The sequence below is a fragment of the Pristiophorus japonicus genome, unplaced genomic scaffold (assembly GCF_044704955.1).
Source record: "Pristiophorus japonicus isolate sPriJap1 unplaced genomic scaffold, sPriJap1.hap1 HAP1_SCAFFOLD_1171, whole genome shotgun sequence".
Lineage (NCBI taxonomy): Eukaryota > Metazoa > Chordata > Chondrichthyes > Pristiophoridae > Pristiophorus > Pristiophorus japonicus.
In genome coordinates this window covers 76,171-91,365 of record NW_027250833.1, presented here as the reverse complement: position 1 = coordinate 91,365, position 15,195 = coordinate 76,171, and the positions used below count along the sequence as shown (strand labels likewise).

Sequence of the window (15,195 nt, the reverse complement as noted above, 5' to 3'; positions counted from 1 at the left end):
CTCCCAGAGGGTTGTGAATCTGTGGAATTCTCTGCCCAAGGAAGCAGTTGAGGCTAGCTCATTGACTGTATTCAAGTCACAGATAGATAGAGTTTTAACCAATCAGGGAATTAAGGGTTACGGGGAGTGGGCGGGTAAGTGGAACTGAGTCCACGGCCAGATCAGCCATGATCTTGTTGAATGGCGGAGCAGGCTCGAGGGGCTAGATGGCCTACTCCTGTTCCTAATTCTTATGTTCTTATGTTCACCCCCTGTCCCATTTACCCAAACACACGATACTGCCCCACCCCCTGTCTCATTTACCCAAACACACGACACTGCCCCACCCCCTGTCCCATTTACCCAAACACACGATATTGCCCCACCCCCTGTCCCATTTACCCAAACACACGACACTGCCCCACCCCCTGTCCCATTTACCCAAACACACGATATTGCCCCACCCCCTGTCCCATTTACCCAAACACACGACACTGCCCCACCCCCTGTCCCATTTACCCAAACACACGATAATGCCCCACCCCCTGTCCCATTTACCCAAACACACCAACAATGAACACCCGAAGCAGAAACCTTGTCACATCTGTTTTATTGAATTGGATGGTTACATTGACATTTTGCGACATCCATTTAACACTTGGTGGTGTCTCACAGGTTTCAAACTGGATCAAACCCGGCACAACAACGTTTCAAAAGGAACTCCAGACTTTCAAAGATTTGGAGATGATGTTTGTTGCCCGATTTGATCCTTGACCACACATTATTTTCTCAATGACTGAAGGAGATCGGATTGTGATCAGGGTTTTAAGCATTCTACTAGCAGATGGGAGATTTCACAGTGAGCACAGCCACCCTGTGGTAGGGTGAACCAGCCATTTACAGGGATTATCTAACCAGATATATATATGGGGGGCGAGGATTGATGAAATCACTGGATGGTATCAGCAGGATTGAAAGCTATCGGTTAGAACGAGTGAGACATTGACCAGGGTGGGTTTACCCTGTGATTTATTGATGCTCCTGATCAGGCTGGTGGTTAAAGACTCGTGCCCCACCACACAGGAGAAGGTGGTACCCCTGTCCCACTGCTCTGTGGGGACCGTCAGCTGACTGGACACCGAGTTCCAGCCGTTGGTGCCATCCTCGCTCAGTGCCTGGGTCACCAACCCTGACCTCACAAGGGTGTCGTTGGCCATCCAGGCCACGTAGATCTCCGCGGGGAAGAACCTGGTGACCAGGCACACCAGGGTCGCTGTCCGATCCATCTCCATCTCTTGCGGTGAAGGGGGGAGGAGGTAGACTCGAGGGCGGGTCTTGGCACCGACTGCAAACAGAGACAACCTTGGGTTAGACCGAGTCCTGTCCCGTCCTCGCGCACAGTATTGTAAAGTAGGGAAGTTACACTCAACCTGTATCGACCCTTGGTCAGACCTCACTTGAAAACTGGGAGATTTCTACACCCAGAGGGTGGTGGGGTTCTGGAACTCACTGCCTGAAAGGGTGGTAGAGGCAGAAACCCTCACCACATTTAAACAGTACCTGGATGTACACCTGAAGTGCCGTAACCCACAGGGCTACGGACCGAGAGCTGGACAGTGGGATGAGGCCGGGTAGCTCTTGGTCAGCCGGCACGGACACGATGGGCCGAATGGCCTCCTGTGTGGGAAGTGCTCTATGATTCCATGACACACATTTAACTGGCAAGGGAACCAGAGGGGAGGTGAGGAGAATTGCGTTTTACTCAGCGAGTTATGATGGTCTGGAACTCATTGCCTGAACGAGGGTGGTGGAGGCAGAATCAACAGTAACTTTCACAAGGGAATTGGAGACATGTTCAACCTCGGCCTCAGACAGACAATCTCCCTCACCCTTCCAATGGCTCTTCTGCCTCGGGCTCCTCCTAATACCGTGACATCTGCCAATCCCTCGGGGTCTATCCCAATCCCTGGGGGTCTATCCCAATCCCTCGGGGTTTATCCCAATCCCTGGGGGTCTATCCCAATCCCTCGGGGTCTATCCCACTCCCTCGGGGTCTATCCCAATCCCTCGGGGTTTATCCCAATCCCTCGGGGTCTATCCCAATCCCTCGGGGTTTATCCCAATCCCTGGGGGTCTATCCCAATCCTTCGGGGTCTATCCCAATCCCTCGGGGTCTATCCCACTCAATCCCTCGGGGTCTATCCCACTCCCTCGGGGTCTATCCCAATCCCTCGGGGTCTATCCCAATCCCTCGGGGTCTATCCCACCCAATCCCTCGGGGTCTATCCCACTCAATACCTCGGGGTCTATCCCACTCAATACCTCGGGGTCTATCCCACTCCTTCGGGGTCTATCCGACTCCCTCGGGATCTATCCCACCCACTCCCTCGGGATCTATCCCATCCACCCCCTCGGGGTCTATCCCAATCCCTCGGGGTCTATCACAATCCCTCAGGGTCTATCCCACCCACTCCCTCGGGGTCTATCCCAATCCCTGGGGGTCTATCCCATTCCCTCGTGGTTTATCCTAATCCCTCGGGGTCTATCCCAATCCCTCGGGGTCTATCCCACCCACTCCCTCGTGGTTTATCCTAATCCCTCGGGGTCTATCCCACTCCCTCGGGTCTATCCCAATCCCTCGGGGTCTATCCCAATCCCTCGGGGTCTATCCCAATCCCTCGGGGTCTATCCCACTGCCACTAACCCATCCCGCGGGAGCCAGTGTGGTTTGGTGCCGGGCCGTTGTTGTGATTTGGGATTGTTTTCCTGATCCGTTTCTCGGCAGGGTTCCAGCTTCTCTCTGTCTTTAACACACTCAGACACCGCGGACTGGACAGCTCACCACGAGACGGTAATAAATGGCCTCATGGGCTCAGACCCAGACACACACACCGAGCTCTCTCCACACGTACCTTGCGCCTTCTTGATCAGCCTCTTCTCCGGCGTTGGCAGGCTCTTGTCCTCCACCAAACACCAATACTCGACCCCGCTCTCCCACTCTGCGGCAGGGACGGTCAGTCTGCTGGAGATCATGTCTTTATCTCCGTGCCTCTCGGGCCCCCGGGTCTCCACCCCGTCTTCTCGCTCACTCCCGTTCACCTGCCAGGTTACTCTGACCCCCTCTAAATCACCGTGAAGCACCTCGCACAGAATGGTGGCTGTCCGGTTCCTCCAGATCTCCTCGAAGGGCGGCTTGCTCAAAGTGACCGAGATACCGGCGTCCAAACATTCACCTGGGGGAAATGTCACAATTATTATTTCACCATTCCCCCGGCGGGATGTGGGCATCGCTGGCAAAGGCCGGCATTTCTCAGTCCTCTCCGCAGGACGGTGAAGGGTCAACCACATTGGTGTGGGACGGGAGTCACGTGTGGCGTGGACAGGGCGAGGTCAGCAGGTCTCCTTCCCCAGTGTCAGCCGTGGCTCAGTGGGCAGCTCACTCACCTCAGAGTCACAAGGTTCAGAGTCTCTGAGTCACAAGGTGGTGGCTTCAAGTCCCACTCCAGGAACTTGAGCACAGAAATCTAGGCCGACACTCCCAGTGCAGTACTGAGGGAGTGCCACACTGTCGGAGGGGCAGTACTGAGGGAGCGCCGCACTGTCGGAGGGGCAGTACTGAGGGAGCACAGCACTGTCAGAGGGGCGGTACTGAGGGAGTGCCACACTGTCAGAGGGGCAGCACTGAGGGAGCGCCGCACTGTCAGAGGGGCAGTACTGAGGGAGTGCCGCACTGTCAGAGGGGCAGTACTGAGGGCCGCACTGTCGGAGGGGCAGTACTGAGGGAGTGCCGCACTGTCAGAGGGGCAGTACTGAGGGAGCACTGCACTGTCAGAGGGGCAGTACTGAGGGCCGCACTGTCGGAGGGGCAGTACTGAGGGAGTGCCGCACTGTCAGAGGGGCAGTACTGAGGGAGTGCCGCACTGTCAGAGGGGCAGTACTGAGGGAGTGCCGCACTGTCAGAGGGCCAGTACTGAGGGAGCACTGCACTGTCAGAGGGGCAGTACTGAGGGAGCGCCGCACTGCCGGAGGGGCAGTACTGAGGGAGTGTCGGAGGGACAGTACTGAGGGAGCACTGGACTGTCAGAGGGGCAGTACTAAGGGAGTGCCACACTGTCAGAGGGGCAGTACTGAGGGAGTGCCACACTGTCAGAGGGGCAGTACTGAGGGAGTGCCGCACTGTCAGAGGTGCCGTTTTTCAGATGAAACATTAAACCGAGGGCCCTGTCTGCCTTCTCCGGTGGATATAAAAGTTCCCAAGGCACTGTTTAGAAGAAGAGCAGGGGAATTCTCCCTGGTGTCCTGGGGCCAATATTTATCCCTCAATCAACATCACTAAACAGATTATCTGGTCATTATCACATTGCTGTTTGTGGGAGCTTGCTGTGTGCAAATTGGCTGCCGCGTTTCTTACATTACAACAGTGACTACACTCCAAAATTACTTCATTGGCTGTAAAGCGCTTTGAGGTGGTCGTGAAAGGCGCTATATAAATGCAAGCCTTTCTTTCTTTCAGTGGAACATTTGGGGTTTTCGCCAACATTCCGACAGCTTCCGTCACTTTTACCCTCAACCAGCTTTTTATTTCCTGTTTTTACTTTTTAAAACTGAATTCAAATTCTCAAAGTGCTGCGGTGGGAGTTGGCCTCAGTTCCCTGGATTATTAACTGCCGCCGTCAGTCTCGGCTCATTGGCGGCACCCTCTCCCTTTGTCAGAAAGTTAGTGTTGAAGCCCCACCTCGGACACTCGAGCACATAATCCACACCAACACTCCCCGTTGCCAGCACTGAGGGAGTGCTGCACCATTGGATGTACCCTCTTTCAGATCAGACGTTAAATCGAGGGCTCCGTCTGTACTCGCGGGTGGACCAGAGAGATCACACCTCCACCAACAGCACCAAAACAGATTATCTGCCCATCACCACATGGCTGTTTATGGGAGCTTGCTGTGTGTAAATTGGTTGACTCGTCCCCTCCATCACAGCAGTGACTACACTGCAATAAAAACATGACTTTGTTTGCTGTGAAGCGTTTTGGAACATCCTGAGGTTGTGAAAGACACAACATATTTGCAATTGTTCCTTTCTGTTTTTAGTCCAGGCCTCTGGATTAAATAAGACCAGAAGGATTAGGAGCAGGAGTCGGCCATTCGGCCCCTCGAGCCTGCTCCGCCATTCAATGGGATCACAGCTGATCTTCGACCTCAACTCCACTTTCCTGCACTGTCCTCATAATCCCTCGATTCCCTCAATATCCAAAAATCGATCCATCTCTGTCTTGGGGTCATATCTGACTCCGACCACATAGCCACAGCATGACTAAAACCGCCTATATCCACCTCCGTAACATCGCCCGTCTCCGCCCCTGCCTCAGCTCTTCCACTGCTGAAACCCTCATCCATGCCTTTGTTACCTCCAGACTTGACTATTCCAACGCATTCTTGGCTGGCCTCCCACATTCTACTCAATGTAAACTGGAGGTGATCCAAAAGTGGGCTGCCTGTGTCCTAACTCGCACCAAGTCCCGCTCACCCATCACCCCCTGTGCTCGCTGCCCCGTGTCCTAACTCGCACCAAGTCCCACTCACCCATCACCCACTGTGCTCGCTGCCTGTGTCCTAACTCGCACCAAGTCCCACTCACCCATCACCCCCTGTGCTCACTGCCCCATGTCCTAACTCGCACCAAGTCCCGCTCACCCATCACCCCCTGTGCTCGCTGCCCCGTGTCCTAACTCGCACCAAGTCCCGCTCACCCATCACCCCCTGTGCTCGCTGACCTACATTGGCTTCCGGTTAGGCGACACCTCGATTTCAAAATGCTCATCCTTATTTTCAAATTCTTCCATGGCCTCGTCCCTCCCTATCTCTGTAATCTCCTCCAGCCCCACAACTCCTGAGATGTCTGCGCTCCTCTAAATCTGCCTTCCTGAGCATCCCTGATTATAATCACTCAACCATTGGTGGCCGTGCCTTCTGTTGCCTGGGCCCTAAGCTCTGGAACTCCCTGCCTCTCTTTCCCCCTTCAAGACGCTCCTTAAAACCTACCTCCGGTCACCTGCACTAATTTCTACTTATGCGGCTCGGTGCATTTCTATCCCATAATACTCCTGTGAAGCACCTTGGGACTTTTATTACCTTAAAGGTGCTACATTGCTATATAAATACAAGTTTTTGTTGTTGTTGTTGAATATACTCCACAGCCCTCTGGGGCAGAGAATTCCAGATTCACCACCCTCTGAGTGAAGAGGTTTCTCCTCATCTCAGTCCTAAATGGCCGACCCCTGATCCTGAGACTGTGACCCCTGGTTCTAGACTCCCCAGCCCGGGGGAAACACTTTCCTATTTTTCCTACCAAAGTGGATAACTTCACATTTCTCCACATTATATTCCATTTGCCATGTTCTTGCCCACTCACTGAGCCTGTCTGTATCCCCTTGAAGCCTCTTTGCATCCTCCTCACAACTTACATTCCTACCTAGCTTTGTATCATCAGCAAACTTGGATATATTATATTTGGTCCCCTCATCCAAATCACTGATATAGATTGTAAATATCTGGGGCCCCAGCACTAACCCCAGCGGCACCCAACTAGTTACAGCCTGCCAACCCGAAAATGACCCATTTATTCCTACTCTCTGTGTTCTGTCCATTAACCAATCCTCAATCCATGCTAGTATATTACCCCCAATCCCATGAGCCCTAATTTTGTTTAATAGCCTCTTGTGAGGCACCTTATCGAATGCCTTCTGAAAATCTAAATAGACCACATCCACTGGTTCCCCCTTATCTACTGTGCCAGTTACAACGTCAGTAAACTCTAACTGGTCCACTACATGAGCTATGTGGTCAGTGTTGAATGTGTCTGGCTCTAGTCGAGTTGATAGCAGTGGGGCCAAAGGAGGTGAATATTGGAGTCAGGCCCCGGGACCCTACCTTGGTCATCCTTGACGTCCCGGCTGGTGTTGGTGTTGGACGATGGATGAGAGACTGTGCAGGTGAAGACTGAACCTTTCTTCCACTCCTCTGTGCTCACAGTCAGGAAGTGGCTGGCACTGAAAGTCCCTGCCTGCTCCAGCATGGTGCGAGCAGCGCTGGTGTTGGAGGAGATGGGAGAGTGGTCCTTCTCCCAGGAGACGTGTATGATGTTCGGGTAGAATCCGGTGATCATGCACTCGAGGGTGGCCGTGTTTCTGCTCTGGGTGCCTTGGGCCGGTGGAGGCAGCAGTCGGACGTTGGGACCCTGTGTGTGAACTGGAAACAGAGACAGTGTTAAACTCTTTCCCTCGCGGTTACCAAAGCCAGGCGTTACATTTCTGATCCTTTGCCCACCTTTTGCACGGCTTGTCCGTACTGACACTGGTGAGGACGAGGAAGTCCGGTGGGCAGAGCACATGTACTCTACCCCACTGCTCCACTCCTCCACGCTGGTTCGCAGTTGACTGACGACTCTGTACAGGGTCCCTTCCTCTCTCAGTTGCTGAGTATTAACACCTTCACTTCTGTCCAGCCCGCTCACCTTCCAGGAGATTTCGACCGGGTTCGGATCGGCACAGAACACTTCACACACCAGGGTAGCAGTCCCACTGATCCAAACCTCTTCCATAGAAGGATTTCGAATAAAAACAGACATTTCTGGGAATGAGAAAGGGAAAACTTTCAGAAGAATGGACAATGCCTGGTGCCAGGCGGCTTCAGAATCTCGAGAGACTTTTCTATTGATGGTCCTTTGAGAGACCAGTGCCAAGGAGAACACATTCTGTGCCCAGTCCAATGGCTCTGGCATGAAACGTGGGGAAGTCCATGTTATGGAGAAAGGATCCCCAACCTGTCTCCAATCTAGACCGCCATTTTGGGCCATCGCTGAAGCCTTTCAGAGATCTCCCCTCAGTCTCGATGACCGAAGGCGAAATGCTTGGAAGAAGTGTGACATACGGAACGGATTATCGAGGGGCCCACAGTACAACCTGAAGGATCAAACCTTCCTCACAAACAGTGGGCAACCATCGACCGCCTCAGAACCGGTCACGGTCGATGCTGCCACCTTCTCCAGGGGTGGGAGATTAAAGCCTCCCCATCGTGTGACTGTGGAGCTCCTAATCAGACCCTGGAGCACATCATCGAGCCCTGCCCCCAGAGGGAATACACAGGCAGCCTGCAGGACCTCCACACTGTTACACCGGGAGCTTGGGCCTGGAGATCTGACTGAGATATTGATGTTTGATTTGCTTTGCTGCTCCCGAGGGAAGAAAAAGATTGATGCTCCGTGACGGAAGGTCAGGGCGGAAGTGAGTTTCAACAGTTTAAACCAGAGTCCTTTTCAATGTGTAATATCTGGGGTTGATACTCGATCAAGCAGCACTGCAGCTAAACCTGGAGCAAATCTCACATTGGGACATCCCTGGGGTGTTGGAAAGGTATCAGAGGGTGAGATTGGTCCTGATAGCGCCTCCGGGGGGGGGGGGGGGCAGGGGGGGAGAGGTCGGGGGCTTTTCAACCGGGGAAGGGGGAGGGGAGCGCTACGCTTCCTTCGAGGAGCAGTGAGAGCAATTCCGTGCTGGGCCCTAAAAGTCCCGCCATCCCCAGGAGGTTCCCCCCCCGACCCAGGAGGTTCCTCCCCCCTCCCCCCCAGGAGGTTACCCCGCCCGGCCCAGGAGGTTACCCCCCCACCCCTCCCAGGAGGTTACTCTCCCCCTCCCCCCCAGGAGGTTACCCCCCGCCCCCAGGGGATTAGTGGGAAAGCGGGTTGTGTAGAGGACACAGAGAGGCTGCAAAGAGATTTAGATAGGTTAAGCGAATGGGCTAAGGTTTGGCAGATGGAATACAATGTCGGAAAGTGTGAGGTCATCCACCTTGGGAAAAAAACAGTAAAAGGGAATATTATTTGAATGGGGAGAAATTACAACATGCTGCGGTGCAGAGGGACCTGGGGGTCCTTGTGCATGAATCCCAAAAAGTTAGTTTGCAGGTGCAGCAGGTAATCAGGAAGGCGAATGGAATGTTGGCCTTCATTGCGAGAGGGATGGAGTACAAAAGCAGGGAGGTCCTGCTGCAACTGTATAGGGTATTGGTGAGGCCGCACCTGGAGTACTGCGTGCAGTTTTGGTCGCCTTACTTAAGGAAGGATATACTGGCTTTGGAGAGGGTACAGAGACGATTCACTAGGCTGAGTCCGGAGATGAGGGGGTTACCTTATGATGATAGATTGAGTAGACTGGGTCTTTACTTGTTGGAGTTCAGAAGGATGAGGGGTGATCTTATAGAAACATTTAAAATAATGAAAGGGATAGACAAGATAGAGGCAGAGAGGTTGTTTCCACCGGTCGGGGAGACTAGAACTAGGGGGCACAGCCTCAAAATACGGGGGAGCCAATTTAAAACTGAGCTGAGAAGGAATTTCTTCTCCCAGAGGGTTGTGAATCTGTGGAATTCTCTGCCCAAGGAAGCAGTTGAGGCTAGCTCATTGAATGTATTCAAGTCACAGATAGATAGATGTTTAACTAATAAGGGAATTAAGGGTTACGGGGAGCGGGCGGGTAAGTGGAGCTGAGTCCACGGCCAGATCAGCCATGATCTTGTTGAATGGTGGAGCAGGCTCGAGGGGCTAGATGGCCTACTCCTGTTCCTAATTCTTATGTTCTTATGTTCTTATTACCAGATTACACCCCCCCCCCCGCCAGGAGGTTACCCCTCCCCCATAGGAGGTTACCCCTCCCCCAATCAGGGGCACAGGGGAGCGACGCCCCCATCTTGCATTTCTTGGCTTGTAAATTGACGGAGAAAACATAATCAGAACGTCAGGGATCCACCCGAGCCGTTTTGGATCCACTCGCTGTAACCCTGAACAACAGATCCCCAGCGGGGACTGCAATGGGGCTGAGCGACATGTTAATAAAATGCAATCCCTGCTTTGTGAAATGCAGCGAGAGATGCAGACTGCTGAGTGAAATGGGAGAAATGCTGGTTTGCTCAGAGCCCCCATGTAGGGCTGTGCATCGATCTGTGACATCGAGCACACACTGAGGCAATGAGGACCCCTCCTCACCATTCACAGCGAGCCCAGTGTCCAATCTCTCCATGGTCTCACCTCTCCCTCATCTCTCTATCCTTCTCCAGCCCTACAGCCCCTCCGGGAACCCTGCATTCCTCAACTCTGGCCTCTTGTACATCCTGCACTCCCATCGCCCCAAAACTGTCAGCCACCCGTGGCTTCAGCCCCGTGTCTGGGCCCGAACCTCAGGAACTCCCTCCTAAACCTCATGGCTTGTCACCCTCTCTCTCCCTGGGACACAGCTTGCCCCGTGACCCAGCTTTTGGTCACTCTCCTTCTTTCTCCTGCTTCACAATATTCCCACATTACAACACTGACTACAGACAGTGCTTCATTGGCTGGAAAGCGCTTTGAGGCGTCCGGTGCTGGTGACAGGCGCTATATAAATGCAAGTCTTTCCTTCCTTTGGCTCGGTGACAATTTTTGTCTGCGTCAATTTGAACGGGAATACCTCCACAACACAGTTATAATATACATGTTCTAAACCATCACATATTTAAAATTCATCAAAAGGAAATGTAATTATTAAAAACAAAAATTTAATTTTTTGAAAAATAAATTTACATATTTTAAAGGGTCCACAAATAAACTTACCTTATTTAATAGGATTTTAAATGTTTAAATTATTGAAAATGCATTTTTCTGTCCTTTAAAAGTCTTATGCTGATTAAAGCAGGCCTTACACCTGCTTCTATCACTTGGAAAAATTGTTGGTCCTGGGGCAGGGGCCCAGGGGCCGTGGCAGGGTCAGGAGCCGGGGCAGAGGGCCAGGGCCCGGGGCAGGGTCAGGAGCCGGGGCAGAGGGCCGGGGCAGGGGGCCTGGGGCAGAGGGCCAGGGCCTGGGGCAGGGTCAGGGGCTGGGGGCCAGGTCAGGGCCTGGGGCAGGGTCAGGGTCAGGGTCAGGGGCAGGGTCAGGGTCAGGGGCAGGGGCAGAGGCAGGGGCAGGGTCAGGGGCAGGGTCAGGGGCAGGGGGCAGGGGCAGGGGCAGGGTCAGGGTCAGGGGGCAGGGTCAGGGTCAGGGGGCAGGGTCAGGGGCAGGGCAGGCAGCCCAACTATCTGCCCGCGGAGGCCCTTTATCCGGATGTGTGCGACCTGTGGCGAGGATTGCTGTGGGTTTGGGCACACGCTGTGAATGCCTAAATCTGCAGCTCACACACCCTCGGGGCCAGTGACATCCTTCACACATTCCCCCTTTACACTGTCTCTCACAGGACCATGGTCACTTCAGAAACCTCGCAGCTCACTGTTCTGAGCGCTATTCACACACACACATTCACTGTGTGTCACAACTCAGGCAATGTTTACCCTGTGTATATGTAATCTCAACACTGGGAGAGGGAGGAGGCAGGATGGCCATCTCTGGGTCAGGATTGAAACCTTTAATGAGTACCGGGAATCACTCCCTCCGGCTGCAGATTGAGCTGCTGTGTGAGCACAGTCTCTGTCTGACAGGACCGTGTCTTTGATTCATTTAAAGATCGTCTCTGTTCCTCTCCCCGGCATTTTGAACAGAAATGCTGTTGGATTGGGATTGGTCACATTGAGACTTGTCACAGCGTGCAATCAGTGATTCTCAAACCCAGGTGTAGTGTACACCGTGCAATCAGTGATTCTCAAACCCAGGTGTAGTGTACACCGTGCAATCAGTGATTCTCAAACCCAGGTGTAGTGTACACCGTGTATAGTCAGTAATTCTCAAACCCAGGTGTAGTGTACAGCGTGCAATCAGTGATTCTCAAACCCAGGTGTAGTGTACACCGTGTATAGTCAGTGATTCTCAAACCCAGGTGTAGTGTACACCGTGTATAGTCAGTGATTCTCAAACCCAGGTATAGTGTACACCGTGTATAGTCAGTGATTCTTAAACCCAGGTGTAGTGTACAGCGTGTGTAATCAGTGATTCTCAAACCCAGGTGTAGTGTACACCGTGTATAGTCAGTGATTCTCAAACCCAGGTGTAGTGTACACCGTGCAATCAGTGATTCTCAAACCCAGGTGTAGTGTACACCGTGTATAGTCAGTGATTCTCAAACCCAGGTGTAGTGTACACCGTGTATAGTCAGTGATTCTCAAACCCAGGTGTAGTGTACACTGTGTAATCAGTGATTCTCAAACCCAGGTGTAGTGTACACCGTGTATAGTCAGTGATTCTCAAACCCAGGTGTAGTGTACACTGTGTAATCAGTGATTCTCAAACCCAGGTGTAGTGTACACTGTGTATAGTCAGTGATTCTCAAACCCAGGTGTAGTGTACACCGTGCAATCAGTGATTCTCAAACCCAGGTGTAGTATACACCGTGTATAGTCAGTGATTCTCAAACCCAGGTTTAATATACACCGTGTATAGTCAGTGATTATCAAACCCAGGTTTAATATACACCGTGTAATCAGTGATTCTCAAACCCAGGTTTAATATACACTGTATATAGTCAGTGATTGTCAAACCCAGGTTTAATATACACCGTGTATAGTCAGTGATTATCAAACCCAGGTTTAATATACACCGTGCAATCAGTGATTCTCAAACCCAGGTTTAATATACACCGTGTATAGTCAGTGATTCTCAAACCCAGGTGTAATATACACCGTATATAGTCAGTGATTCTCAAACCCAGGTTTAATATACACCGTATATAGTCAGTGAGTATCAAACCCAGGTGTAATATACACCGTATATAGTCAGTGATTATCAAACCCAGGTTTAATATACACCATGTATAGTCAGTGATTATCAAACCCAGGTGTAATATACACCGTGTATAGTCAGTGATTCTCAAACCCAGGTGTAATATACACCGTGTATAGTCAGTGATTCTCAAACCCAGGTGTAATATACACCGTGTATAGTCAGTGATTCTCAAACCCAGGTGTAATATACACCGTGTATAGTCAGTGATTCTCAAACCCAGGTTTAATATACACTGTATATAGTCAGTGATTCTCAAACCCAGGTGTAATATACACCGTGTATAGTCAGTGATTCTCAAACCCAGGTTTAATATACACTGTATATAGTCAGTGATTATCAAACCCAGGTTTAATATACACCGTGTATAGTCAGTGATTATCAAACCCAGGTTTAATATACACCGTGCAATCAGTGATTCTCAAACCCAGGTTTAATATACACCGTGTATAGTCAGTGATTCTCAAACCCAGGTGTAATATACACCGTATATAGTCAGTGATTCTCAAACCCAGGTTTAATATACACCGTATATAGTCAGTGAGTATCAAACCCAGGTGTAATATACACCGTATATAGTCAGTGATTATCAAACCCAGGTTTAATATACACCATGTATAGTCAGTGATTATCAAACCCAGGTGTAATATACACCATGTATAGTCAGTGATTCTCAAACCCAGGTGTAATATACACCGTGTATAGTCAGTGATTCTCAAACCCAGGTGTAATATACACCGTGTATAGTCAGTGATTCTCAAACCCAGGTGTAATATACACCGTGTATAGTCAGTGATTCTCAAACCCAGGTTTAATATACACCGTATATAGTCAGTGAGTATCAAACCCAGGTGTAATATACACCGTATATAGTCAGTGATTATCAAACCCAGGTTTAATATACACCATGTATAGTCAGTGATTATCAAACCCAGGTGTAATATACACCGTGTATAGTCAGTGATTCTCAAACCCAGGTTTAATATACACCGTGTATAGTCAGTGATTATCAAACCCAGGTTTAATATACACTGTATATAGTCAGTGATTATCAAACCCAGGTTTAATATACACTGTGTATAATCAGTGATTATCAAACCCAGGTTTAATATACACCGTGTATAGTCAGTGATTATCAAACCCAGGTTTAATATACACTGTATATAGTCAGCGATTATCATACCCAGGTTTAATATACACCGTATATAGTCAGTGATTATCAAACACAGGTTTAATATACACCGTATATAGTCAGTGATTCTCAAACCCAGGTTTAATATACACCGTATATAGTCAGTGATTATCAAACCCAGGTTTAATATACACCGTGTATAGTCAGTGATTATCAAACCCAGGTTTAATATACACCGTATATAGTCAGTGATTATCAAACCCAGGTTTAATATACACCGTATATAGTCAGTGATTCTCAAACCCAGGTTTAATATACACCGTATATAGTCAGTGATTATCAAACCCAGGTTTAATATACACCGTATATTGTCAGTGATTCTCAAACCCAGGTTTAATATACACCGTATATAGTCAGTGATTATCAAACCCAGGTTTAATATACACCATGTATAGTCAGTGATTATCAAGCCCAGGTTTAATATACACCGTGTATAGTCAGTGATTATCAAACCCAGGTTTAATATACACCATGTATAGTCAGTGATTATCAAACCCAGGTTTAATATACACCGTATATAGTCAGTGATTATCAAACCCAGGTTTAATATACACCGTATATAGTCAGTGATTCTCAAACCCAGGTTTAATATACACCGTGTATAGTCAGTGATTATCAAACCCAGGTTTAATATACACCGTATATAGTCAGTGATTATCAAACCCAGGTTTAATATACACCGTGTATAGTCAGTGATTATCAAACCCAGGTTTAATATACACCGTGTATAGTCAGTGATTATCAAACCCAGGTTTAATATACACCGTGTATAGTCAGTGATTATCAAACCCAGGTTTAATATACACCGTGTATAGTCAGTGATTATCAAACCCAGGTTTAATATACACCATGTATAGTCAGTGATTATCAAACCCAGGTTGAGTCTGCACGGTGCTGATGTTAAATGTTGCGGTTTTTGGAAGGTGCTCAGCCCCTGTCTTGCATCAGTGATCAAGTCTGGACATTGAACAGTTCCCAGTGACAGAGGCTCACCCATCATCAGCCCACACAGGGCCGCAATATTCCCCTTGTTATTCCAAAATGATGATATTATTGGGCGAGCGACACTTCATTCCGTTTACTCAGGGGGAGGAGGGGAGGGGAATTTATAAAACCACTTCCCAAACTTGAATTCCTTGTGATCATTGAGCTCCTGTCGTTGACTGATGTCAGTATCCGGGAGCTGGGTGAATGATACATAGAAACATAGAAAATAGGTGCAGGAGTATGCCATTCGGCCCTTCGAGCCTGCACCACCATTCAATAAGATCATGGCTGATCATTCCTTCAG

General features: G+C 50.0%; 1 gene segment (V, D, J or C); it reads right to left on the bottom strand.

The window, feature by feature from the left end:
- Nucleotides 1–580: 580 nt before the first annotated feature.
- LOC139242026 (Ig heavy chain C region-like) lies at nucleotides 581–7,836 on the bottom strand. The segment is given in 3 exon segments: nucleotides 581–1,324; nucleotides 2,892–3,212; nucleotides 6,912–7,836. Coding segments are annotated over 3 exon segments (1,629 nt in total).
- Nucleotides 7,837–15,195: the final 7,359 nt, after the last annotated feature.